Source organism: Oncorhynchus gorbuscha, linkage group LG13 (genome assembly GCF_021184085.1).
Source record: "Oncorhynchus gorbuscha isolate QuinsamMale2020 ecotype Even-year linkage group LG13, OgorEven_v1.0, whole genome shotgun sequence".
NCBI classification, from domain to species: Eukaryota; Metazoa; Chordata; class Actinopteri; order Salmoniformes; family Salmonidae; genus Oncorhynchus; species Oncorhynchus gorbuscha.
In genome coordinates this window covers 20,665,140-20,690,553 of record NC_060185.1, presented here as the reverse complement: position 1 = coordinate 20,690,553, position 25,414 = coordinate 20,665,140, and the positions used below count along the sequence as shown (strand labels likewise).

Genomic DNA, 25,414 nt, shown 5'->3' with positions numbered 1-25,414 from the left:
GGAATTAGCCTACATCAATCAATTTGTCATTCAAAACTTTTACAATACAATGCTTATTTGCATTTTTGTTGTCACGATACCCAAACGGACACACAACATTTTATTAGATGTTCAGGAGTCTTATGGCTTGGGGGTCGAAACTGTTTAGAAGCCCCTTGGACCTAGACTTGGCACTCCGGTACCGCTTGCCGTGCTGTAGCAGAGAACAGTTTTTGACTAGGGTGGCTGGAGGCTGAAAATTTCAGGCCTTCCCCTGACACCGTCTGGTATAGAAGTTCTGGATGTCAGGAAGCTTGGCCCCGGTGAGGTACTGGGCCGTACGCACTACCCTCTCTAGTGCCTTGCGATCAGAGGCCGAGCAGTTGCCAAACCAGGCAGTGATGCCTGTTTTGCTCTCGATGGTGCAGCTCTAGAGCCTTTTGAGGATCTGAGGAACCATGCCAAATCTTTTCAAACTCCTGAGGGGGAACATGTTTTGTCGTGCCCTCTTCATGACTGTCTTTTTGTGCTTGGACCATGTTAGTTTGTTGTTGATGTGGACACTAAGGACCTTGAAGCTCTCAATCTGGTCCACTGCAGCCCTGTCTATGAGAATGGGGATGTGCTCGGTCCTCGAACACATCACAGGCTGGGAGCAGGGCACCGGAGAAATTAGGGGTATAGTGCCTTGCTCGAGGGCACAACGGCAGCAGGTAGCATATGGGACATTGAAGCTGGTAACCAAATGAAGAGACAAACACTTAATTCAGTAAAAGTCTTTACTGGCACATAATTGTCACAATGTAAAATCTTGTAACAAGGGAGCTGAAGCTGTCTACCAGGACATCGTCTTCTCCCTAAAAACATAGCTCCTCCCCAGGTAAACCTCAACTCAAAAACAAGCTAAGAATTATTGGTACACCAGCATTGCGATATGACATTCGTGACTATTGATCACATTCAAAATACAGAGAAGCAAGGTAATCATTGTAAAGCTACAACTCACATTCTATCTACAAAGCTGTGGATTTCCCCTCTTCTAGCCTATAAATGATGCATTCATCAAACCTTTTTGGTATTTACATTGCCAGTGAAGAGTTCCATATCGATTGTCTGTGTGTAAAGCCTTCAAGAGAGGTCAGGGGTGTTGGCTTGCATGTTAGGTGTACACACTACTAGACAAAGCATGTTCAATTTATTGAGACAGAGAGCAACAAGGTTCAGAGACGTGTGGCTTTACTGCCAGTGTCAACATTACAAAAGGTCCACAACACCCCCTCGTGGCCATCCTAACATTGAAGACGACATGAGAGGTCCATCAGAGGGAGGTTGTTCCTGAAATCCGGTCCTGCCGTTTCTGAAGCTGCATTTACCAGGGCTGAATATGGGCCTTAGTCAAAAAAGGATGGTGGAGGGATGTTTCCCATAGCCTCAGCCGTGGAGTACAGCAGTCAGACTATACTAACCCACTGAGGTACGGAGGATACAGGTACAGAGCAGACTCGAGAGCTGTTCTACAATGCCCCACATTGTACACACACAAAGGAACACATGAATGATCGAAATAAACAACCTAAAGAAATATCAACATGTTTAAACTTGTTTTATACACAAACACACACATTTAAAATAATATATAATTGAGACAATGTCTTCCAAAGTTTTGGAATAGGTGGACCAAAAGGGAACAACTTATATCAAGAACAAAGATAAATGAAATGTTCCATGAGTGAAGGAATCTTTTTTTTAAAGGCAAAAATGAAATGTCACAGCACTTAGCTGTAGCCCACAATGGTTGTTTCACCTGTGACCACTTCTCTATATGCCTTACGGGGAGTAGGCACGCATTCAAGACTGGTGCATCATGTGAGGGTTCCGCTCCCGTCAAAATCTGTCTACGAGAGAATACAGCGATAAGCAGATTGACTACCCTCCCGCCTTTGGGACGACTCCCTTTGTTTGAGCAGAGACAAGACCATCTCGTCATTATATACAGCATCACACCAGAATTGGAGTCAATTCCATTTCAGTCCATGACTAACGCCGTTGACTTCCTAAATTGACCCCAAAGCTTGTTTACATGTTCCTACTCCGGCATACTGACAAATGACTTAGTCTGTGTCTTATATTACTTTAAAAATACAAACCACAACCTTCAATATCAACCTCGTGATGAGTCCAGCTTGGCCTCATCACAAATAATAATTGATCCATGATTATAACGTTTTCATCCTTAAATATGGAAACGTTCCAATTATTTAAAAAAACAACAGATCTTTAAAATCAAAATAAAAAGTGAACAGATGATTCGAAAAAATGATTGACAGCTATTCTCCAGGATATTTCTGCTCAGAGGGAGTGACAGCTACTGGAAAAATGTGAATGGCTGTGGGGATCTGGACTGGGCTCCGGACAGGGGATTGGTCAGGCTGGCGCTGTGGTCACTCTTCTATTCTTTATTTTCTCACGACCATTCTAACCACCAGGGGAACAAGTCAATCCACAGGGCTGCTGAAGTTACAACTCCACCACCTCTCTTTTCCCTTTTAAAAGTCTCATCGACTGTGCTGTCCTTTCTTCTCCCTGTTTAGCCGACATGCAGAATCCAAAGATATCCATGCAGATGCATAAACATAAAACTGATGTTGAAATTCAAATGGTTGTTCATACATTCTCTTCAACACACTCAAACCCATTCCTATACACAGTGCAAGCAGGGAAATGGCTACTCTTCAAGGTACACACTTCTTCTTACCCCTCTCCCACTCCCAACCCACTTTCCCTCTGTAGGAACAGTCCACACAACTTGTAACAGCAAGTTTCAGCAAGAGCACTTGTAAATTGCAGAAATATGGCTTTTAAAACCGTAACAATCTAAATAAAAACGTGTTGAAATATTTTTCTTCTTCTTTCATGTGTTTGGATTATTATTATTTTATTATCCAGTTAGTAAAAAAAACTAAAAATCATCTGCGGTGTATGGAAGGATTGATGTGTTGCTTGTCAGAGTGTTTGTGTGTGTTGGATAGGTGCCGCATGCGTTTGGCTGGTGGTGGAGTGGTATTTGCTGGCATAACCCAGGGATGGTAAAGTGTTGTCGATGTTTTGATGTGCCCAGTGTAGTAGTAGTGTGGAGGGCAGACAGGTGGGGTCCTGCAGGCATGGCCAAGGGCAGCCCTGTCCTGTTCCACCTGGTCCCGTCAGAATGAGAGACAGGGCCGCCAGTCTAACCACACAGGCCTGCTGAGGTCAGTCATCACGTCATGCTCTAGGATCCATGTTTTCACCACTTCCTGGTGTGTGTGTGTGTGTGTCTTGTGCAAGTGTTTGTTTGAGTGTGTCAGTTTGTGTGCACGCGCGCACCCATTTCCCCAGCAGTGCTAGTGTATGAACATGTGGTAGCTTGCCTGCTCAATGTGAGTGTGTGAGGTCAGTCCCGTATGCTGGTGGCGGAGTAAGAGAACTGAGGGAAGTGTGTGCGAGAGAGGTCAGTCCCGTATGCTGGCAGAGTAAGAGAACTGAGGGAAGTGTGTGCGCTGGTCCTGGTCTTCTGCGTCTAAGCTGTGGTCTGGAGTAGACAGAACCACGAGATTTAATACACAAACAAGGACATGTTTTATTTTTCTTCCTACAATGAAAAAACATTTTTAAACAGTGAGACAAACACAAAGAGACACATTCAACTTACACTTGTCCGGGGGCGTTACGGTGATGGTCTGTGCCGTGAACTCATCGTCAAAGTAGCGCGTGTCTGTCTCCGACGTCACCTGGGGCTTGAAGGGAGGCAAGAGCTTCCTCTCTACCACATCCTGCCAGTTGATGGTGGTGAAGAACATATGAGTCATCACGTCTTTGGCATCTTCTTGTCCACCTCCAAGCCTACAAAATGATCAGTAATCATCAGCATCGTCACTATTTTCTTCACTCAATATATATAAATATAAGACAGAAATACACACCTCTGCTTGGGGTCCTTTTTGAGCAGGCCAGCAAGCAGGGCCTTGGCTTCGGGGGCCAGGTTCTTGGGGAAGCGGATCTCCTCCATGAGAATGAGCTCAAACAACCGCTCGTGGTCCTGGTTGTAAAAGGGCAGTCGACCGCACATCATCTCATACATGACCACACCCAGACCCCACCAGTCCACCGCTCGGCCGTAGTCATTGTCCTCTAATACCTGGAGGGGAGAGAGATACAAAGCGAAATAGAAAATCCAATTATATGGAAGCCATTACAATGTGAACAATGAACTATTTGCAGACGGGCTGTCTATTCCGGTTGATAATCATTTACTTTACAATGGTAGAGTTATTAACATTGTATGTTAAGCATTCTTTGCTGGATAGAGAATTATTGACTGGAAACCAATCCAAGATGAGAAACCAGCAAGGAATGCATCTGGAATTGTTAACTGGACACACTGCCATGTACTGTTCAAAGCACAACTAGAATGTATGATTTTGTTCACTACACTGTAGTTACCTCAGGTGCAAGGTATTCTGGAGTCCCACAAAAGGTCTTCATGGTAGCCCCATCTGTGATTCCCTCTTTACACAGTCCAAAATCGGTGATCTTTATGTGTCCATCTTTATCCAGCATTAAATTCTCCAGCTGGAAGAGGAAGACAGAGAGAGTGACCACAGGAGAATCAGCAGCAGAAAACACCACCGCTGACATGACAGCTAACTGTAGAATGGACCACAGACTTACAGGCTTTTCATCAAGAGGCTGGTGCTCAAATCAAATCACAATGTAATGTCGCATACACATATTTATATATGATGGGATGTATAGACGCTGTGGACAGAATATGTAGTATATCTGAAGAACACGTAGGATAGAATAGTCACACACACACACACACACACACACACACACACACACACACACACACACACACACACACACACACACACACACACACACACACACACACACACACACACACACACACACACACACACACACACACACACACACAGCTGAATAGAATGGACTTGATTAGAATACAGTATTTACATATGAAATGGGTGAAACAGTACAGAAACATTTCAAACAATAGGAAATATGGGCCGTTTTCCTTGACCCAGATTAAGCAGTCTGTGGTAGTATAGGACTAGGCTCAATCCTAATTCAGAAGCACTTTTAGTCCAAGACTGGGCTTCATCTGGGTCCAGGAAAACAGACCATATTTCATATTGTGCGAAATGTTAGTCTTGAGAAAATACTTTCAATGTGAGGAGGTGCGTCAGGGAAACATCAGCCAGACATCCAGTCAGGGAAGCAGCCATTACCTTAAGGTCTCTGTAGACAACGTCTTGTGAGTGGAGATACTCCAGCGCAGACACAATCTCCGCACCGTAGAACCGTGCCCGGTCTTCTGTGAAAACACGGTCTCGCGACAAGTGAAAGAACAGCTCTCCTCCGTTTGCATATTCCATCACAAAGCATAGCCGGTCATGTGTTTGGAACGCGTATTTCAGTGTCTGTGTTTGAGGTGGGGGGAGGAGTCAGAATTAGTGACCACATTTGAATCAGGTGGCTCCTTGATGAAATGTTGTAATCGGTGTTCAGTAAGGTCAGATGATGTCAGATAGGAACTCACCGTTAAGAAGGGATGCCTTGTATTCTGAAGGACTCTGCTTTCTGTTACCGTGTGTGCTACCTCATCCTTATGGAACACATCACACAAAAACACACCATGAGGGACAGATGTTCACCCAGCAGTATACAGCTGGACTTGGACTTCTGAGCCACTCAAGAACCCACAATAGAACCAAGTAGTAACAGTCATCAAAAGCAGCATACTTCCAGGGGTATGGTGCAGAAGTCTGGCCTCGTACAGAACGGAACACTTTTCCCTATACATAAGGAACCATTTGGACGTCTCTGTCTGAGCGACTGTCATTTCCTTTGATGCCAAATGGTTACCTTAGCGATGATGACTTCTTTCCTCAGGATCTTCATGGCGTAGTACATTCCTGTGGCCTTCTCCTTCACCAGGATCACCTTACCAAACGTTCCCTTCCCTAGCAGCTTCAGGTAGTCAAAGTCACTCATGGTCTGTGGGGGGGAGACAAACACCATGAGAGTTCAGATCTCAGGCTTATTTCAAGACAGTTTGGATGACAGGATTTATTTGACCATGACAATTACAGAGTATAAGTAATAAAGAGTTTACATAGACCCGCACAACGGTTTTATATGAAGAACGGGCAGAGAATGGAGCAGAAAACGCACCAACACACACTATGGCCCAGGTCACATAGGGAGATGGTAAACCCGCTGTGATGAGGTACTGTTACTAAGGAGGAGATATTCAGAACGAGGATACAGAGTTTCCAATGGACAAACGCAGCCACATCTAGAGGAGGGCTGTTGGACAAACACAAAGAGCACTGACAGGTATGCTAGGTTGGTAGGGGACAGTGGCAGGTCTGCTAGAGGGACTGGAGGACAGGTCCACTAGGTTGGTAGGGGGACAGTGAGGGACTGGAGGACAGGTCTGCTAGGGGGACAGGAGGACAGGTCTGCTAGGGGGACAGGTCTGCTAGGGGGACAGGAGGACAGGTCTGCTAGGGGGACAGGAGGACAAGTCTGCTAGGGGGACTAGGGGGACAAGTCTGCTAGGGGGACTAGGGGGACAGGTCTGCTAGGGGGACAGGAGGACAGGTCTGCTAGGGGGACAAGAGGACAGGTCTGCTAGGGGGACAAGAGGACAGGTCTGCTAGGGGGACAAGAGGACAGGTCTGCTAGGGGGACTAGGGGGACAGGTCTGCTAGGGGGACAGGTCTGCTAGGGGGACAGGTCTGCTAGGGGGACAGGTCTGCTACAGGTCTGGGGGACAGGTCTGCTAGGGGGACTGGAGGGCAGGTCTGCTAGGGGGACTGGAGGGCAGGTCTGCTAGGGGGACTGGAGGGCAGGTCTGCTAGGGGGACTGGAGGGCAGGTCTGCTAGGGGGACTGGAGGGCAGGTCTGCTAGGGGGACTGGAGGGCAGGTCTGCTAGGGGGACTGGAGGGCAGGTCTGCTAGGGGGACTGGAGGGCAGGTCTGCTAGGGGGACTGGAGGGCAGGTCTGCTAGGGGGACTGGAGGGCAGGTCTGCTAGGGGGACTGGAGGGGGACAGGTCTGCTAGGGGGACTGGAGGGCAGGTCTGCTAGGGGGACTGGAGGGCAGGTCTGCTAGGGGGACTGGAGGGCAGGTCTGCTAGGGGGACTGGAGGGCAGGTCTGCTAGGGGGACTGGAGGGCAGGTCTGCTAGGGGGACTGGAGGGCAGGTCTGCTAGGGGGACTGGAGGGCAGGTCTGCTAGGGGGACTGGAGGGCAGGTCTGCTAGGGGGACTGGAGGGCAGGTCTGCTAGGGGGACTGGAGGGCAGGTCTGCTAGGGGGACTGGAGGGCAGGTCTGCTAGGGGGACTGGAGGGCAGGTCTGCTAGGGGGACTGGAGGGCAGGTCTGCTAGGGGGACTGGAGGGCAGGTCTGCTAGGGGGACTGGAGGGCAGGTCTGCTAGGGGGACTGGAGGGCAGGTCTGCTAGGTTGCTAGGGGTACAGGAGGACAGTGACAGGTCTGCTCAGTTGCTAGGGGGACAGTGACAGGTCTGCTAGGTTGCTAGGGGGAGTGACAGGTCTGCTAGGTTGCTTGTGGGACAGTGACAGGTCTGCTAGGTTGCTTGGGGGACAGTGACAGGTCTGCTAGGTTGCTTGGGGGACAGTGACAGGTCTGCTAGGTTGCTTGGGGGACAGTGACAGGTCTGCTAGGTTGCTTGGGGGACAGTGACAGTTCTGCTAGGTTGCTTGGGGGACAGTGACAGGTCTGCTAGAGGGACTGGAGGACAGGTCCACTAGGTTGGTAGGGGGCAGGAGGACAGGTCTGCTAGGGGGCAGGAGGACAGGTCTGCTAGGGGGCAGGAGGACAGGTCTGCTAGGGGGCAGGAGGACAGGTCTGCTAGGGGGCAGGAGGTCAGGTCTGCTAGGGGGCAGGAGGTCAGGTCTGCTAGGGGGCAGGAGGTCAGGTCTGCTAGGGGGCAGGAGGTCAGGTCTGCTAGGGGGCAGGAGGACAGGTCTGCTAGGGGGAGGAGGTCTGCTAGGGGGCAGGAGGACAGGTCTGCTAGGGGGACAGGTCTGGGGGACAGGTCTGCTAGGGGGACAGGACAGGTCTGCTAGGGGGACAGGACAGGTCTGCTAGGAGGACAGGTCTGCTAGGAGGACAGGTCTGCTAGGGGGACAGGAGGACAGGTCTGCTAGGGGGACAGGTCTGCTAGGGGGACAGGTCTGCTACAGGTCTGCTAGGGGGACAGGAGGACAGGTCTGCTAGGGGGACAGGAGGACAGGTCTGCTAGGGGGACAGGTCTGCTAGGGGGACAGGAGGACAGGTCTGCTCGGTTGCTAGGGGGACAGTAGGTTGCTAGGGTGACAGTAGGTTGCTAGGGTGACAGTAGGTTGCTAGGGGGACAGTAGGTTGCTAGGGGGACAGTAGGTTGCTAGGGGGACAGTAGGTTGCTAGGGGGACAGTAGGTTGCTAGGGGGACAGTAGGTTGCTAGGGGGACAGGTCTGCTAGGTTGCTAGGGGGACAGGTCTGCTAGGTTGCTAGCGGGACAGGTCTGCTAGGTTGCTAGCGGGACAGTGACAGGTCTGCTAGGTTGCTAGCGGGACAGTGACAGGTCTGCTAGGTTGCTAGCGGGACAGTGACAGGTCTGCTGGGTTGCTAGCGGGACAGTGACAGGTCTGCTGGGTTGCTAGGGGGACAGTGACAGGTCTGCTGGGTTGCTAGGGGGACAGTGACAGGTCTGCTAGGTTGCTAGGGGGACAGTGACAGGTCTGCTAGGTTGCTAGGGGGACAGTGACAGGTCTGCTGGGTTGCTAGGGGGACAGTGACAGGTCTGCTGGGTTGCTAGGGGGACAGTGACAGGTCTGCTAGGTTGCTAGGGGACAGTGAGTTCTGCTAGGTTGCTAGGGGGACAGTCACAGTTCTGCTAGGGGGACAGTAACAGGTCTGCTAGTTTGCTAGGGGGCAGGAGGACAGGTCTGCTAGGGGGCAGGAGGACAGGTCTGCTAGGGGGCAGGAGGACAGGTCTGCTAGGGGGCAGGAGGACAGTTCTGCTAGGGGGACAGGAGGACAGGTCTGCTAGGGGGACAGGTCTGCTAGGTTGCTAGGGGGACAGGTCTGCTAGGTTGCTAGGGGGACAGTCACAGTTCTGCTAGGGGGACAGTAACAGGTCTGCTAGTTTGCTAGGGGGCAGGAGGACAGGTCTGCTAGGGGGCAGGAGGACAGGTCTGCTAGGGGGCAGGAGGACAGGTCTGCTAGGGGGCAGGAGGACAGGTCTGCTAGGGGGCAGGAGGACAGGTCTGCTAGGGGGCAGGAGGACAGGTCTGCTAGGGGGCAGGAGGACAGGTCTGCTAGGGGGCAGGAGGACAGGTCTGCTAGGGGGCAGGAGGACAGGTCTGCTAGGGGGACAGGGAGACAGGTCTGCTAGGGGGACAGGGAGACAGGTCTGCTAGGGGGACAGGAGGGCAGGTCTGCTCGGTTGCTAGGGGGACAGGTCTGCTAGGGGGACAGGAGGACAGGTCTGCTAGGGGGACAGGTCTGCTAGGTTGCTAGGGGGACAGGTCTGCTAGGTTGCTAGGGGGACAGGTCTGCTAGGTTGCTAGGGGGACAGGTCTGCTAGGTTGCTAGGGGGACAGGTCTGCTAGGTTGCTAGGGGGACAGGTCTGCTAGGTTGCTAGGGGACAGGTCTGCTAGGTTGCTAGGGGGACAGGTCTGCTAGGTTGCTAGGGGGACAGGTCTGCTAGGTTGCTAGGGGGACAGGTCTGCTAGGTTGCTAGGGGGACAGGTCTGCTAGGTTGCTAGGGGGACAGGTCTGCTAGGTTGCTAGGGGGACAGGTCTGCTAGGTTGCTAGGGGGACAGGTCTGCTAGGTTGCTAGGGGGACAGGTCTGCTAGGGGGACAGGTCTGCTAGGTTGCTAGGGGGACAGGTCTGCTAGGGGACAGGTCTGCTAGGTTGCTAGGGGACAGGTCTGCTAGGTTGCTAGGGGGACAGTGACAGGTATGCTAGGTTGCTAGGGGACAGTGACAGGTATGCTAGGTTGGTAGGGGGACAGTGACAGGTCTGCTAGGTTGGTAGGGGGACAGTAACAGGTCTGCTAGGTTGGTAGGGGGACAGTGACAGGTCTGCTATGTTGATAGGGGGACAGTGACAGGTCTGCTAGGTTGACAGTGACAGGTCTGCTAGGTTGCTAGGGGGACAGTGACAGTTCTGCTAGGTTGCTAGGGGGACAGTGACAGGTCTGCTAGGTTGCTAGGGGGACAGTGACAGGTCTGCTAGGTTGCTAGGGGGACAGTGACAGGTCTGCTAGGTTGCTAGGGGGACAGTGACAGGTCTGCTAGGTTGCTAGGGGGACAATGACAGGTCTGCTAGGTTGGCAGCAGAACACTGACCACTTTGTTGCGGGACTTGGACATGGCCACCTCCATCTCCTCCATGCTGCTGCAGTCGCTGGGGGAGCCAAACGTGACGTCCATGGGCGCCTCTTCCTCTCGCATCTTCAGGCCGTTGGCCACCGCTTGGATCGCCCTCATCCATTCCTCCCTGGAAGGAGAGAAAAGGTTAAATGTAGATGACTTCAAGCCCAAAAGACATTAATGTACATTGACTGAGTGTATGTGTGTTTGTGTGTAGATATGGTGGATATGAGGGTGATTAACTAGTGAGGTCAATTGAGGTCACTAATGGGGTCAATTGCAGATCTCTAATCCTGGTTAAAGTAAAAATAATACAACTTGGAGAAGGAGGGCATTGACCAGTTTAAAGAGAAACAAACACCCACTCAACTCTTCCATGTTGTCCCTGCCTCTGGACCTTTCTGTTCTCACCTTTCTTCTTTACTCTCCACGTGGAAGGTGCGCTCTATGACTGTGGTCCACTGTAGGCAGCGGATGACAAACGTGTTGGGCCTGGGCCTTTCTGTCTTCATCAGCTGGCATTCTGCAGACAGGAAGTAATCGAGAAGTTAGAGTGTGCTACTCTGAGTGAATCTCAATAATCGTCCCTCGATTCCTCTCCTCCAGTCTTCTCTAAAAACCTCCTCAAAAAGTAATCTTATGATGTGAGGAGAGGATTCCAGGAGAGGAAACACATAATAAAAAAATAATAAAAAAAATAAAGAGAGCCAATCTGTGTGAACACCACCAAGCAACTCTCATCCAAGTACCACCAGGCTCTAGAAGTTGGCCCAAAAATGACAGAGACCAACCTGCCACAGAGAAGTTGTTGAGGGGTGGGAGACTGTGGTCGGACGACATTTCTGGTTTCTCCTTGTAGCCGATGAAGGAGCCATCACTCTTCAGGATGAAGTACCGCGGCCTCCACGTCTTAATGTACTCTCCTGCAGGGAGCGGGAGTTAGAGAGGGGGGAGAGCGGGAGTTAGAGGGGCACATGAGCCATGCATACAGTGGAGAGAACAAGTATTTGATACACTGCAGGTTTTCCTACTTACAAAGCATGTAGAGGTCTGTAATTGTTATCATAGGTACACTTCAACTGTGAGAGAATCTAAAACAAAAATCCAGAAAATCACATTGTATGATTTTTAACTTAAGATATAGGGGGAAGCATTTTCACTTTTGGATAAATAGCGTGCCCAATTTCAACTTCCTGCTACTCATGCCAAGAATATAAGATATGCATGTTATTAGTAGATTTGGATAGAAAACACTGAAGTTTCTAAAACTATTTGAATCATGTCTGTGAGTATAATAGAACTTATGTAGCTGCCAAAACCCCGATGACTAACCGTTCAGATTTATATTTTATTGTAATTTTTTAAAAGTCTGTCTGTCTGTTCACTGAGGTCTCATTCGTAAACGATATTTCTTAGGAACTTGTTTTCAATTCCTACCGCTTCCACTGGATGTCACCAGTCTTTGGAATTTGGTTGAGGTTATTCATTTGTGCAATGAAGAATTACGGTCATCTAGGAACTACGTAACACTGTTGAGAGTTGCGCAAGACTTGAAAATTAGCTTGGTTTGTTGTCTTCCTGTGTTGAACACAGATAGACCAGTCTTCAATTTGATCGATTATTAACGTTTAAAAATACCTAAAGTTGTATTACAAAAGAAGTTATAAATGTTTTGGCAAAGTTTACAGGCAACTTTTGAAATATTTTGTAGTGACGTTACGCAATTTGGAAGCTGTTTTTTTCTGGATCAAACGCACCACATAAATGGACATTTTGGATATATATGGACGGAATTAATCGAACAAAAGGACCAATTGTGATGTTTATGGGACACATTGGAGTGTCAAAAAAAGATGCTCGTCAAAGGTAAGGCATGGTTTATACTGTATTTTATTTCTGCGTTTTGTGTTGCGCCTGCAGGGTTGAAATATGCTACCCTCTTTGTTTACTGTTGTGCTACCATCAGATAATAGCGTCTTATGCTTTCGCCGAAAAGCCTTTTTAAAATCTGACATATTGGCTGGATTCACAACGAGTGTAGCTTTAATTTAGTATCTTACGTGTGATTTAATGAAAGTTTGATTTTCCCTGGCTGCATTTTCCCTGGCTTTTGGCCAAGTGGGACGCAAGCGTCCCCTATACCATAAGAAGTTAAATCATTCATTTGCATTTTATTGCATGACATAAGTATTTGATCACCTACCAACCAGTAAGAATTCCGGCTCTCACAGACCTGTTAGTTTTTCTTTAAGAAGCCCTCCTGTTCTCCACTCATTACCTGTATTAACTGCACCTGTTTGAGCTCTTTACCTGTATAAAAGACACCTGTCCACACAGACTCCAACCTCTCCGCAATGGCCAAGACCAGAGAGCTGTGTAAGGACATCAGGGTAAAATTGTAGACCTGCACAAGGCTTGGATGGGCTACAGCATAATAGGCAAGCAGCTTGGTGAGAAGGCATCAACTGTTGGCGCAATTATTAGAAAATGGAAGAAGTTCAAGATGACGGTCAATCACCCTCGGTCTGGGGCTCCATGCAAGATCTCACCTCGTGGGCATCAATGATCATGAGGAAGGTGAGGGATAAGCCCAGAACTACACGGCAGGACCTGGTCAATGACCTGAAGAGAGCTGGGACCACATTCTCAACGAAAACCATTAGTAACACACTACGCCGTCATAGATTAAAATCCTACAGTGCACGCAAGGTCCCCCTGCTCAAGCCAGCACATGTCCAGGCCCGTCTGAAGTTTGCCAATGACCATCTGGATGATCCAGAGGAGGAATGGGAGAAGGTCATGTGGTCTGATGAGACAAAAATATAGGTTTTTGGTCTAAACTCCACTCTCTGTGTTTGGAGGAAGAAGGAGGAGTACAACCCCAAGAACACCATCCCAACCGTGAAGCATGGAGGTGGAAACATCATTCTTTGGGGATGCTTTTCTGCAAAGAGGACAGGACGACTGCACCGTATTGAGGGGAGGATGGATGGGGCCATGTATCGCAAGATCTTGGCCAACAACCTCCTTCCCTCAGTAAGAGCACTGAAGATGGGTCGTGGCTGGGTCTTCCAGCATGACAACGACCCGAAACACACAGCCAGGGCAACTAAGGAGTGGCTCCGTAAGAAGCATCTCAAGGTCCTGGAGTGGCCTAGCCAGTCTCCAGAGCTGAACCCAATAGAAAATATTTGGAGGGAGCTGAAAGTCCGTATTGCCCAGCGACAGCCCCGAAACTTGGAAGGATCTGGAGATGGTCTGTATGGAGGAGTGGGCCAAAATCCCTGCTGCAGTGTGTGCAAACCTGGTCAAGAACTACAGGAAACGTATGATCTCTGTAATTGCAAACAAAGGTTTCTGTACCAAATATTATGTTCTTCTTTTCTGATGTATTAGATACTTATGTCATGAAATAAAATTCAAATTAATTATTTAATCATACAATATGATTATCTGGATTTTTGTTTTAGATTCCGTCTCTCACAGTTGAAGTGTACCTATAATAAAAATTAAAGAACTCTACATGCTTTGTAAGTAGGAAAACCTGCAAAATCGGCAGTGTATCAAATACTTGTTCTCCCCACTGTATTAGGGTTTATGTTTAACTAATTCTGAGTAAAGTGGACACAGTGTCCTAGAAACATAGTAACAGACGCAGTGAAACAGCAACTAGTAAAGCTCAGCTCACCCCTTTTATGGAGCCAGCCCTCTCTGACCACACTGATGTCGTTCATGCTGAGGACGGAGGGTTGCTGGGTGTCAGGGTGGGGTCACAGTGGGAATAGGGGGGCAGGGGGTGGGGGGAGGCTGTGACTTTTGGCGACGGGCGTCCGATGTGTCTCTGACAAAAACGTCACTCAATACCTGGGGGACAGAAAGACCAAAGATAAAGATATTAGCCGCAATTGAAAGAGAATACATATTCATTGATTATTATTACAAATGAAAAGCTGAGTAACGATGATCATGAAAACACGTCACTGCGTTGGCTTATGACAATGGAAAATAATTGCCTGCATGACGATTACATAAACATCACTTTCCAAGATGTGTGTGTAATGTAAACTGGAAATAAGAGGCACTGTCAGATAGGAAAAACACTGTTGCATGGCAGGGGGCGTGGCAATGAGCGTGGTTGATCGTCGGGGAGGCTACATTTTAGAGTACATTATAGAGGCCCCCATCTTGGTGCCGCAGAAGTTAATTTCCTGCAAATTGTACAAATTTCTCCATTGAGCTGAGAGAACATTTTGCCGTTTTAAAGCTAGTTTCCTGCAATTCTATAGATTCTATAGATAGTGTTCTTTTGCTCAAACATAAAATACTTCTAAATTCATTGTTTTTGGAATGTTCTATTCTGCCTGTCTAGCTTCTATTTTTAAGTTCTTAAAGATGATATATAAATATAAAATAAATAAATAAATAAATATTTATATAATAATAAAAAACTTGACCTTGGCGGCATAAAAAAAAAAGTAGGATTACAATGGCAGAAGGCTGCTTTGTGATGGTCACCTGTACAATGGTAGAGTAAGGGATAGTACATTACAGCCTTAATCTAATTAAATCCATTTTAAACACACAATAGCAAAAACAGGCAAGTTGGATGTTTACAAACACCTTAGCCAAATACATTTAAAAACTCAGTTTTTCACAATACCTGACATTTAATCCTAGTAAAAATTCCATGTCTTCGGTCAGTTAGGATCACCACTTTATTTTAAGAATGTGAAATGTCAGAATAATAGTGGAGAGAATGATTTAATTCAGCTTTTATTTCATCACATTCCCAGTGGGTCAGAAGTTTACATACCAAATACTAATTGAGTGTAGCATTACCTTTAAATTGTTTAACTTGGGTCAAATGTTTCAGGTAGCTTCGCTCTGGATAAGAGCGTCTGCTAAATGACTTAAATGTAAATGTAGCTTTCCACAAGCTTCCCACAATACGTTGGGTGAATTTTGGCCCATTCCTCCTGACAGAGCTGGTGTAACTGAGTCAGGTTTGTAGGCCTCTTTGCTCGCACACGCCTTTTCAGTTCTGCCCACAAATCTTCTATAGGATTGAGGTCAGGGCTTGTGATGGCCACTCCAATACCTTGACTTGACTTTGTTGTCCTGAAGCCATTTTGCCACCACTTTGGAAGTATGCTTGGGGTCATTGTCCATTTGGAAGACCCATTTGCAACCAAGCTTTAACTTCCTGACTGATGTCTTGAGACGTTGCTTCAATATATCCATATACATTTTCCATCCTCATGATGCCATCTATTTTGTGAAGTGCACCAGTCCCTCCTGCAGCAAAGCACCACCACAACATGATGCTGCCACCCCGTGCTTCACGGTTGGGATAGTGTTCTTCGGCTTGCAAGCCTCCCCCTTTTCCTCCAAACATAACGATGGTCATTATGGTCAAACAGTTCTATTTTTATTTCATCAGACCAGAGAACATTTCCCCAAAAAGTACAATCTTTGACCCCATGTGTAGTTGCAAACCGTAGTCTGGCTTATTTTAATGGCGGTTTTGGAGCAGAGGCTTCTTCAATGCTGACCTGGTTTCCTCCAGCATCTTCACAAGGTCCTTTGATGTTGTTCTGGGATTGATTTGCACTTTTCGCACCAAAGTACGTTCATCTCTAGGAAACAGAACGCGTCTCCTCCCTGAGCGGTATGATGGCTGTGCGGTCCCATGTTGTTGATACTTGCGTACTATTGTTTTACAGATGAACGTGGTACCTTCAGGCCTCTGGAAACTGCTCCCAAGGATGAACCAGACTTGGGAGGTCCACAATTTTTATTTCTGAGGTCTTGGCTGATTTCCTTTGATATTCCCATGATGTCAAGCAAAGAGGCACTGAGTTTGAAGGTAGGTCTTGAAATACATCCACAGGTACATCTCCAATTCTCAAATGATGTCAATTAGCCTATCAGAAGATTCTAAAGCCATGACAATTTTTCCCCAGCTGTTTAAAGGCACAGTCAACTTAGTATATGTAAACTTCTGACCCACTGGAATTGTAACACAGTGAATTATATGTGAAATAGTTTGTCTGTAAACAATTGTTGGAAATATTACTTGTGTCATGCACTGTATATCATTAACGTTTATGAATAAGCAAATCATCTAGCCTAGGCAGCCAATGTGCATATCTAGCCTTGTGCATATCGAGCACGCATAATTGGCTTCCTAGGCTACATATCATCATCATCATCATCTATAGCTATTTCTTTACATAACCAATATTTACAGTTACACCCCTGTTTCTGCATGAACATTTTGTTCCTCTCAAAACATCTTGAGTAGTCTGATGGTGCCCAGAATATATTGTTTGCAACTTATTTGGCTTTCCACCTCTGGGAGTACTTGGCCCATCCACAGGGGGTACTTGAGAAGACTCATGAGACCATAGGCCTACTGGTAAAATATACATAAAGGGGGTACTTCAGTGGTACTCTGAACAAAGCAAAATGTACTTGGTGTTACATTAGGATAATTTTAATACTGCGCTACAATTGCTCCAACACTAGCAGTCTTAGCAAGAGACAACAATAGTCATGTCATTCATGTAAATGTTATCAAACATATAGACATTCAAGCTCAGGACAGTACAATAACCTAGTCACCCCCCCCCCCACCTCCAAAAGAGCAAACATTTGCCCATAAAACATGCAGACAGTGAGAAACTTTAAGTGAAATAATATGTCTCTAAACAATTGCTGGAAATATTCCTTGTGTCATGCACAAAGTAGATGTCCTAACCGACTTGCCAAAACTATAGTTTGTTTAAAAGAAATTTGTAAACTTCTGACTTCAACTGTAGATAAAAGTATTCAAAGCCTTTACCTAGTACTTTATTGAAGCACCTTAGGTTGCGATTTACAACCTTGAGTCTTTGGTAGGACGCTACAAGCTTGGCACACCTGTATTTGGGGAGTTTCTCCCATTCTTCTTTGCAGATCCTCTCAAGCTCAGGCAGGTTGGATGGGGAGTGTCGCTGCACAGCTATTTTCAGGTCTCTCCAGAGATGTTCGATCGGGTTCAAGTCTGGACTCCGGCTGGGCCACTCAAGGACATTCAGAGACTTGTCCCGAAGCCACTCCTGTGTTGTCTTGGTTGTGTGCTTAGGGTCGTTGTCCTATTGAAAGTGAACCTTCGCTCCCAGTCTGAGGTCCTGAGCACTCTGGAGCAGGTTTTCATCAAGGATCTCTCTTAACTTTGCTTCATTTAGCTTTCACTCGATCCTGACTTGCCTCCCAGTCCCTGCAACTGAAAAACATCTCCTCAGTATGATGCTGCCACCACGCTTCACCGTAGGGGTGGTGCCAAGTTTCCTCCAGACGTGGTGCTTGGCATTCAGGCCAAAGAGTTCAATCTTGGTTTCATCAGACCAGAGAATCTTGTTTCTCATGGCCTAAGAGTCTTTAGGTGCCTTTTGGCACGCTCAATGCGGGCGGTCATGTGCCTTTTACTAAAGGCCCGATAGGTGCTGCAGAGATGGGGGAACCTTCCAGAAGGACAACCATCTACACAGAGTAACTTTGGAGCTCTATAGAGTGACCATCGGGTTCAAATCAAAATCAAATAAAATTGTATTTGTCACATGTGCCGAATACAACGGGTGTAGACCTTACAGTGAAATGCTTACTTACAAGCCCTTAACCAACAACGCTTTAAGAAGTAAAGAAACAAGTATGAAGTAAAAAAATAGAAAATAAAATGAACAAATAATTGAACAGCAGCAGAAAAATAACAATAGCGATGCTATATACAGGGCATATCGGTACAGAGTCAATGTGTGGGGGCACCGGTTAGTAGAGGTAATTGAGGTTTATATGTGCATGTAGGTAGAGTTAAAGTACAATGGAAAGACAAACAGATAGTAGCAGCAGCATAAGCTAAATGACTTAAATGTAAATGTAAATAAAAGAGGGGTGTGGGTAGCCCTTTTATTAACTGTTTCGGAGCCTTATGGCTTTGGGGGTAGAAGCTGCCTTTGGACCTAGACTTGGTGCTCCTGGTTCTTGGTCGACTCCATGGCCAAGGCCCAAACTTCTTCCATTTAAGAACGATGGAGGCCACTGTGTTCTTGGGGACCTTTAATGCTGCAGAATATTTTCGGTACCCTTTCCCAGATCTGTGCCTCGACACAATCCTCTCTTGGAGCTCTACGGAAAATTCCTTCGACCACATGGCTTGATTTTTGCTCTGACATGCACTGTCAACTGTGGTGTGTACCTTTCATAATCATGTCGAATCGATTGCATTTACCACAGGTGGAAACAGGATGCACCGGAGCTCAAATTCGAATCTCATAGCCACGGGTCTGAATAATTCATATATTTTTTCACCTCTTTTTCATGATAGTTGGTAGTTACAGTCTTGTCCCATCGCTGCAACTCCCGTACGGACTCGGGAGAGCCGAAGGTCGAGAACCGTGCGTCCTCTGAAACATGACCCCGCCAAGTCGCACTGCTTCTTGACACAATGCTCGCTTAACCCAGAACCCAGGCACACCAATGTGTCGGAGTTAACACCGTACACCTGGCGATCATGTCAGCGTGCATGGCGCCCGGCCCGCCACAGAAGTCGCTAGAGCGAGATGGGACAAGGACAAACCGGCCAGCCAAACCCTCCCTTAACCCACACAACGCAGGGCCAATTGTACGCCGCCACATGGGTCTTGCGGTCAAGACAGGCTGCGACACAGCCTGGGATCGAATCAGGATCTGTAGTGATGCAGATAGACCTGCGTTGCTGTGCTTTAGAACGCTGCGCCACCCGGGATGCTAGGGTCTGAATACTTATGTACATAATGAATCTGTTTTAAATGTGCTCCTAAATTTTATAATAAGGCTGTAATGTAACAAAATGTGGAAAAAGGTGTCAATACTTCCCAAATGCACTGTAAATGTGTTGGTAACATTTTCAGTGGCCATTTTTAAAAGTAGTCCTTGTGCATAGTTCTATTGTTTGTTAAAACCTCTTAAGGATCTGACCCTTTTTTCAATTTCTGCCTAAAACAACCAAATCTAACTGCCTGTAGCTCAGGACCTGAAGCAAGGATATGCATATTCTTGATACCATTTTAAAGGAAACACTTTGAAGTTTGTGGAAATGTGAAATTAACATTGGATAATTTAACATTACATCTGGTAAAAAGTAATACAAAGAAAATAAACATGAGTTTTGTTTTTGTACCATCTTTGAAGAGAGAAAGAGAACGGCCATGATGTATTATTCCAGCCCGGGTGCAATTTGGATTATGGCCACTAAATCATCAAGTCTCTGTTGACTGACTCCTCTTTCTGATTCTGTATGTGAATCCTCATCACCAGAAAGTGTTGGGTCTGTGTCTGTTCTGCAGCCGGCTCTGTTCAGTTAGAGCCCAGCGGCCACCTGTCTCAGCTTGCCCTGGCACAGGCTGGCCGTACTCTTGGTTACCATGGGCACCACACTACCGAATAATCCCCACCTTGTGATGCACTGCCCACTGGCTGTTACACAACTAGGCTACACAATCAAATAACTGCCAACTACCTTTCATCTCCCCCACCCCCCGCTGCTGCTTCCTTATCTCATTTACCCAACTCATACACACGTGAAGTCCTTTAGAGCAGGGATTCCCAAACCTTTTCACTCGGGCCGCCATTCCAGCATTGGGGAACATCTTGGCCCCCCCCCCGCGCGCACGATCCACGTCTATTTCTATGCGCACAAGCACTGCCGATGACACAAACTGTTCACATCCCTCTTGTTGGTGGAGACATTTTGTGGGTTTAAAGCAAATTTTCTTGCAATTCTATACATTTTGTCATGTGTATGCATGTGATATTTGAGTGACTAAAACAATATATATGGCCTAGAAAACATGACCTGAAGAACTGACGATGCAATACCCAAGGTGCATTCTACAATTACAACTTTAAAGAGTAAGTTAAGTTCCTGCCAACCCCTCAGTTTGGGAACCACTGCTCTAGAGGAACAAGACAAACAGAACTAGTGCTACCATCATGGTAGTAACATGACCTTATTGGGTCAAATCTTTTGCAGCTAGCTTGAGCGGTTGCCTCTTTTCGGTTTGTTTACCCATTACTCTGACTTCCAACTGACATTTCAAAAGAAAATGGCATGATGCAAGTCGTAATGACAGATGGAGGTAGGCAACAGTACTGGTACTCTGGTGTTGCCAGGTAAAGAGATGAGCTCTCTACTGGTATGTCACTAGCGATTTGTTTTGTTCCAAGGGATGGGCAACATGCCTGAACACTGCAGTGTCAAATCTCAGATTAGACCTACACAGTAGAGGTCGACCGATTATGATTTTTCAACGTCGATACGATTATTGGAGGACCATAAAAGCCGATACCGATTAATGGGCCGATTTATTTATTTATTTGTAATAATGACAATTACAACAATACTGAATGAACACTTATTTTAACTTAATATAATACATAAATAAAATAAATTTAGCCTCAAGTAAATAATGAAACATGTTCAATTTGGGTTAAATAATGCAAAAACAAAGTGTTGGAGAAGAAAGTAAAAGTGCAATATGTTCCATGTAAAATATGTGCCATGTAAGAAAGCTAACGTTTCAGTTCCTTGCTCAAGAACATGAGAACATATGAAAGCTGGTGGTTCCTTTTAACATGAGTCTTCAATATTCCCAGGTAAAAAGTTTTAAATTGTAGTTATTATAGGAATTATAGGACTATTTCCCTCAATACTATTTGTATTTCATTAACCTTTGACTATTGGATGTTCTTATAGGCACTTTAGTATTGCCAGTGTAACAGTATAGCTTCCGTCCCTCTTCTCGCTCCTCCCTGGGCTCGAACCTGCAACATAACGACAATTTGCGCACGCTAACTTGCTAGCCATTTCACTTCGGTTACACGAGCCTCATCTCGGGAGTTGATAGGCTTGAAGTCATAAACAGCGCAATGCTTAACGCACAACAAAGAGCTGCTGGGAAAACCCACGAAAGTGCTGTTTGAATGAATGTTTACGCGTCTGCTTCTGCCTACCACCGCTCAGTCAGATACTTGTATGCTCAGTCAGATTATATGCAACGCAGGACACGCTAGATAATATCTAGTAATATCATCAACCATGTGTAGTTAACTAGTGATTATGATTGATTTATTGTTTTTTAATTTTAAGTTAAGTTAAGTTTAATGCTAGCTAGCAACTTACCTTGGCTTACTGCATTCGCCTAACAGGCAGTCTCCTTGTGGAGTGCAACGAGAGAGAGAGGCAGGTTGTTATTGCGTTGGACTAGTTAACTGTAAGGTTGCAAGATTGGATCCCCCGAGCTGACAATATGAAAATCTGTCGTTCTGCCCCTGAACAAGGCAGTTAACCCACTGTTCCTAGGCCGTCATTGAAAATAAGAATGTGTTCTTAACTGACTTGCCTAGTTAAATAAAGATTAAATAAAGATGTAAAAAAAAAAAAAGTTGGCGCCCCCCCAAAAAATACAGATTTCCGATTGTTATGAAAACTTGAAATCGGCCCTAATTAATCGGCCATACCAATTAATCAGTTGACCTCTACTACAAAGCACAATCCAAACTGCAGCTCATCATGGCAACTGGTCTCCTGGCCAATAGATTGACATGTGAGTTTCAAAGAATCAAATGTGAAGTTGTTCTGCTTTAGAGGCTGAGCTTTTCCCTTCATCAACTAATAGGTCAGACGTCTGTTGGGATCCAAAACATTTTGCTTCCTATCTCCAAGATGGCAGAAACAGCATAACATTATATATTTTAGTCATTTATTTGACACACTGATTCCGAGCAACTTAGAGGAGCAATTACGGTTAAGTGCCTTGCTCAAGGGCATATTGACTGATTTTCCACCAAGTCAGCTCGGGGACCTTTGGTTACCGGCCCAAAGTTGTTAAAAGGAAAACGCCACCCAAAAACTATTAGTCCATTATTGATATAGTCCCAAAATGTTTTGCATGTCAGCAATCAACTTTAAGACATTTAACTTTGAAAATAGAGACTAATGAAACAAATACCGAAAGACCATTTTTGGCTGAAATTGTCCTTTAACCGTTAGGCTACCTGCCTCCCCACAGGGGAACCAGCATTATCAATTCCTAGAAACACAATGGGACAACACGTTCTGCTTCAGGATAGGCTACATAGATTTAACCACATTCTATTAGGAGAGGAGTAGTCAAATGTTCAATGATTATTTGTTAACACAATAAAATGATAAACAGTGAGAGGGGCCTGACATTACACAGAAGTGACTGGTGTCTGTTTGAACTGTACTGTTTGCAGAGATAAAATCCAATGGATCCCTTCCACTTAGTCAATTCCAAATATATTATTAAAATAATCAAGTGTAAATCTGTGGGCTATTTAATGGGTTGATTTTGATGAGAACTGGGTACCAGTAAGACACTTGAATTGATACAAATTCAAACAACACCAATAACAGCATCAACTAGGTGGGTAGGTTGCTACTTTCAAAAGAAAAACGTGCGTGTGGGTGACATGACTTAGCTAAATAACATTACTGCACAAAACACATGAGGCTACCTCAACTGAAGCCTTATATGACCGGGCCTTTTCAGAGTAGCGTTACGTCGAACGGTGACCATGAATCGATATTAGACGACTCAAGTCATCATAAATCGTGGAGTTTAGTTTAATCGGCTAGGTCGCCATCTACACCTGCCCCTTGTAAAAATGTTGTTGACAGATAAAATGACAACTGCATGGAGGCGTGGGTGAATGAACAACAATGGATAATGAATGGTTAGTTAATAATAACACACTTAACTAAATTCGCCTCTGCAGGACCTGCTGTGAACAATGGCCGGTTAGCTAGCCTTCTGGCTCTCTCTACCTAGCTACCAATGACTGATGTTTACAAAATGAAGTTACAATTAGCCATCCTGTATGGCCTACTGAAATTAATAACATTAACTAAGCAACGTTAGCAAGACAAAACGTTAACCTTACTAGATAGCTAGTTACTTACTAAACATGCTAAAATAAAGCCAAAGATGCCGGTAACCTATGAAAGTTAGCCAACGACCTGACCAATTTGTTCATATTAACGTTATCAACCAAACAAACTGCTATTTACCAACAAAGAACATGGCTTGATTAGTCATTTTCATCAGCTCTGTTGGTGGTCCAACATGTACGGAGTGACAAGACAAGGAGGGCCTTTAGCATCTGGCAAAATAATACTTGAATCAGTTATAGAACCCATTGCCCTTTATGGTTGTGAGGTCTGGGTTCCGCTCACCAACCAAGAATTCACAAAATGGGACAAACCACAAATTAAGACTCTGCATGCAGAATTCTGCAAAAACATCCATCTTCCTTATACAATGTAAAGCACAAAGTATGCAGCGCAGAATCCTGCCTATAACCGTTAATTATCAAAATCCAGAAAAGTGACGTTAAATTCTACAACCACCCGAAGAAAATATTCCCTAACCTTCCATAACTAAGTCAACACCTAGAGAGAGATTAACCTAGAGAAGAATCCCCTAAGCAAGCTGGTCCTGGGACTGTGTTCACAAACAGACCTCACAGAGCCTCAGGACAGCAACACAATTAGACCCAACCAAATCATGAGGAAAACATAAAATTAATTACTTGACACATTGGAAAGAATTAACAAAAAAACAGAGCAAACTAGAATGCTATTTGGCCCTAAACAGAGAGTACAGAGGGAGAATAACTGACCCAAAAGTAAGGAAAGCTTTGACTCTGCACAGACTCAGTGAGCATAGCCTTGCTATTGAGAGGCCACCCTAGGCAGACCTGGCTCCCAAGAGAAGACAGGCTATGTGCACACTGCCCACAAAATGAGGTGGAAATAACCTCCTGCCAAATGTATGACCATAGAGACACATATTTCCCTCAGATTAAACAGATCCACGAAGAATTTGAAAACATATTACATTTTGTTCCCATATCTATCGGGTGAAATGCCACATTGTGCCATCACCGCAGAAAGATTTGTGACCTGTTGGCACAAGGGCAACCAGTGAAGAACAAACACCTTTGTAAATACAACCCATATTTATGTTTATTTTCCCTTTCGTACATCATTATGACACTGTACATAGCCATATGACATTTAAAATGTCTTTATTCCTTTGAAACTTTTGTTAATGTAATGTTCACTGTACATTTTGTATTGATTATTTCACTTGCTTTGGCAATGTAAACATGTTTCCCATGTCAATAAAAGCCATTTGAATTTAATAGTAAATTAACGTTTTACTGCCGTTAGTTGTGTGTTGTTAACAGCTAGCTGGCTAACATTCGCTGGTTAGTTACTAACAGCTAGTTCTCAATCATTCGAGTTCTGCGTCGACTGACGATAAGCTCCTTACCTTGACTTCTGTAGATACTTTAGCCAAAGAGACCCTCTCCCCGAAATAATAGCAAACTGGATAACGCTCTCACGAAGTAGCAAATCCTCTGCAGATTCTCCAAGGTGGTGTATTGAACTCTGTCTCACATCCTCCAAAAAAATAACCAACGAATGCCAGCTGAGCTTGTTTTTCTTCCCACAACGGCGGCGTGTTATTGCAGGTTAGTTAGCTAACTTAGCATAACGTTAGCTAGCAAGATAATGTTAGTAAAACGGTGGTCGTGTAAACTCGCGAATTGTACGTTAGTTTTTACTATTCAACTTTTAAAGAATTACAAATCGTTATGATTTGGAATTACAGTTCATATGTATTTTTTTCCGGCATTATTGTTCTCCCTTTTACGTTATAACAATATTTGCTTTTACCTTCAGTCCCCTGTTATTGCTGGTGCTTCAATTATAATCAGCAGGCCCCGTCCAAACGCTCACAAACAGGATATGACGTTTTGAGAGGCCACCCCACATGAAACAACTGAGAACTCGAAAAGAAACACCAACTATTTGTTTGCACTTGAAAAGAGATACTACAAAATAAAATGTGTAATGGCACTCAAAATTG

General features: G+C 45.6%; 1 protein-coding gene across 2 annotated transcripts; it reads right to left on the bottom strand.

Moving 5' to 3' along the window:
* Positions 1-740: 740 nt before the first annotated feature.
* Positions 741-25,340, bottom strand: LOC123992566 (RAC-beta serine/threonine-protein kinase). Of its 2 annotated transcripts, none has more exons than XM_046293789.1 (12): positions 25,222-25,340; positions 14,125-14,300; positions 11,228-11,359; positions 10,848-10,959; positions 10,413-10,563; positions 5,908-6,039; positions 5,582-5,647; positions 5,271-5,462; positions 4,459-4,587; positions 3,939-4,153; positions 3,668-3,858; positions 741-3,547 (listed from the first exon to the last, which is right to left on the bottom strand). In XM_046293789.1, exons 2-12 carry the CDS (start codon positions 14,168-14,170, stop codon positions 3,468-3,470), a joined length of 1,446 nt encoding a protein of 481 aa, XP_046149745.1. In that variant the 5' UTR covers positions 14,171-14,300; positions 25,222-25,340; the 3' UTR covers positions 741-3,467. The 2 variants fall into 2 exon arrangements, with proteins under 2 accessions (XP_046149745.1, XP_046149744.1); XM_046293788.1 differs by having other exon boundaries at positions 24,815-25,277.
* Positions 25,341-25,414: the final 74 nt, after the last annotated feature.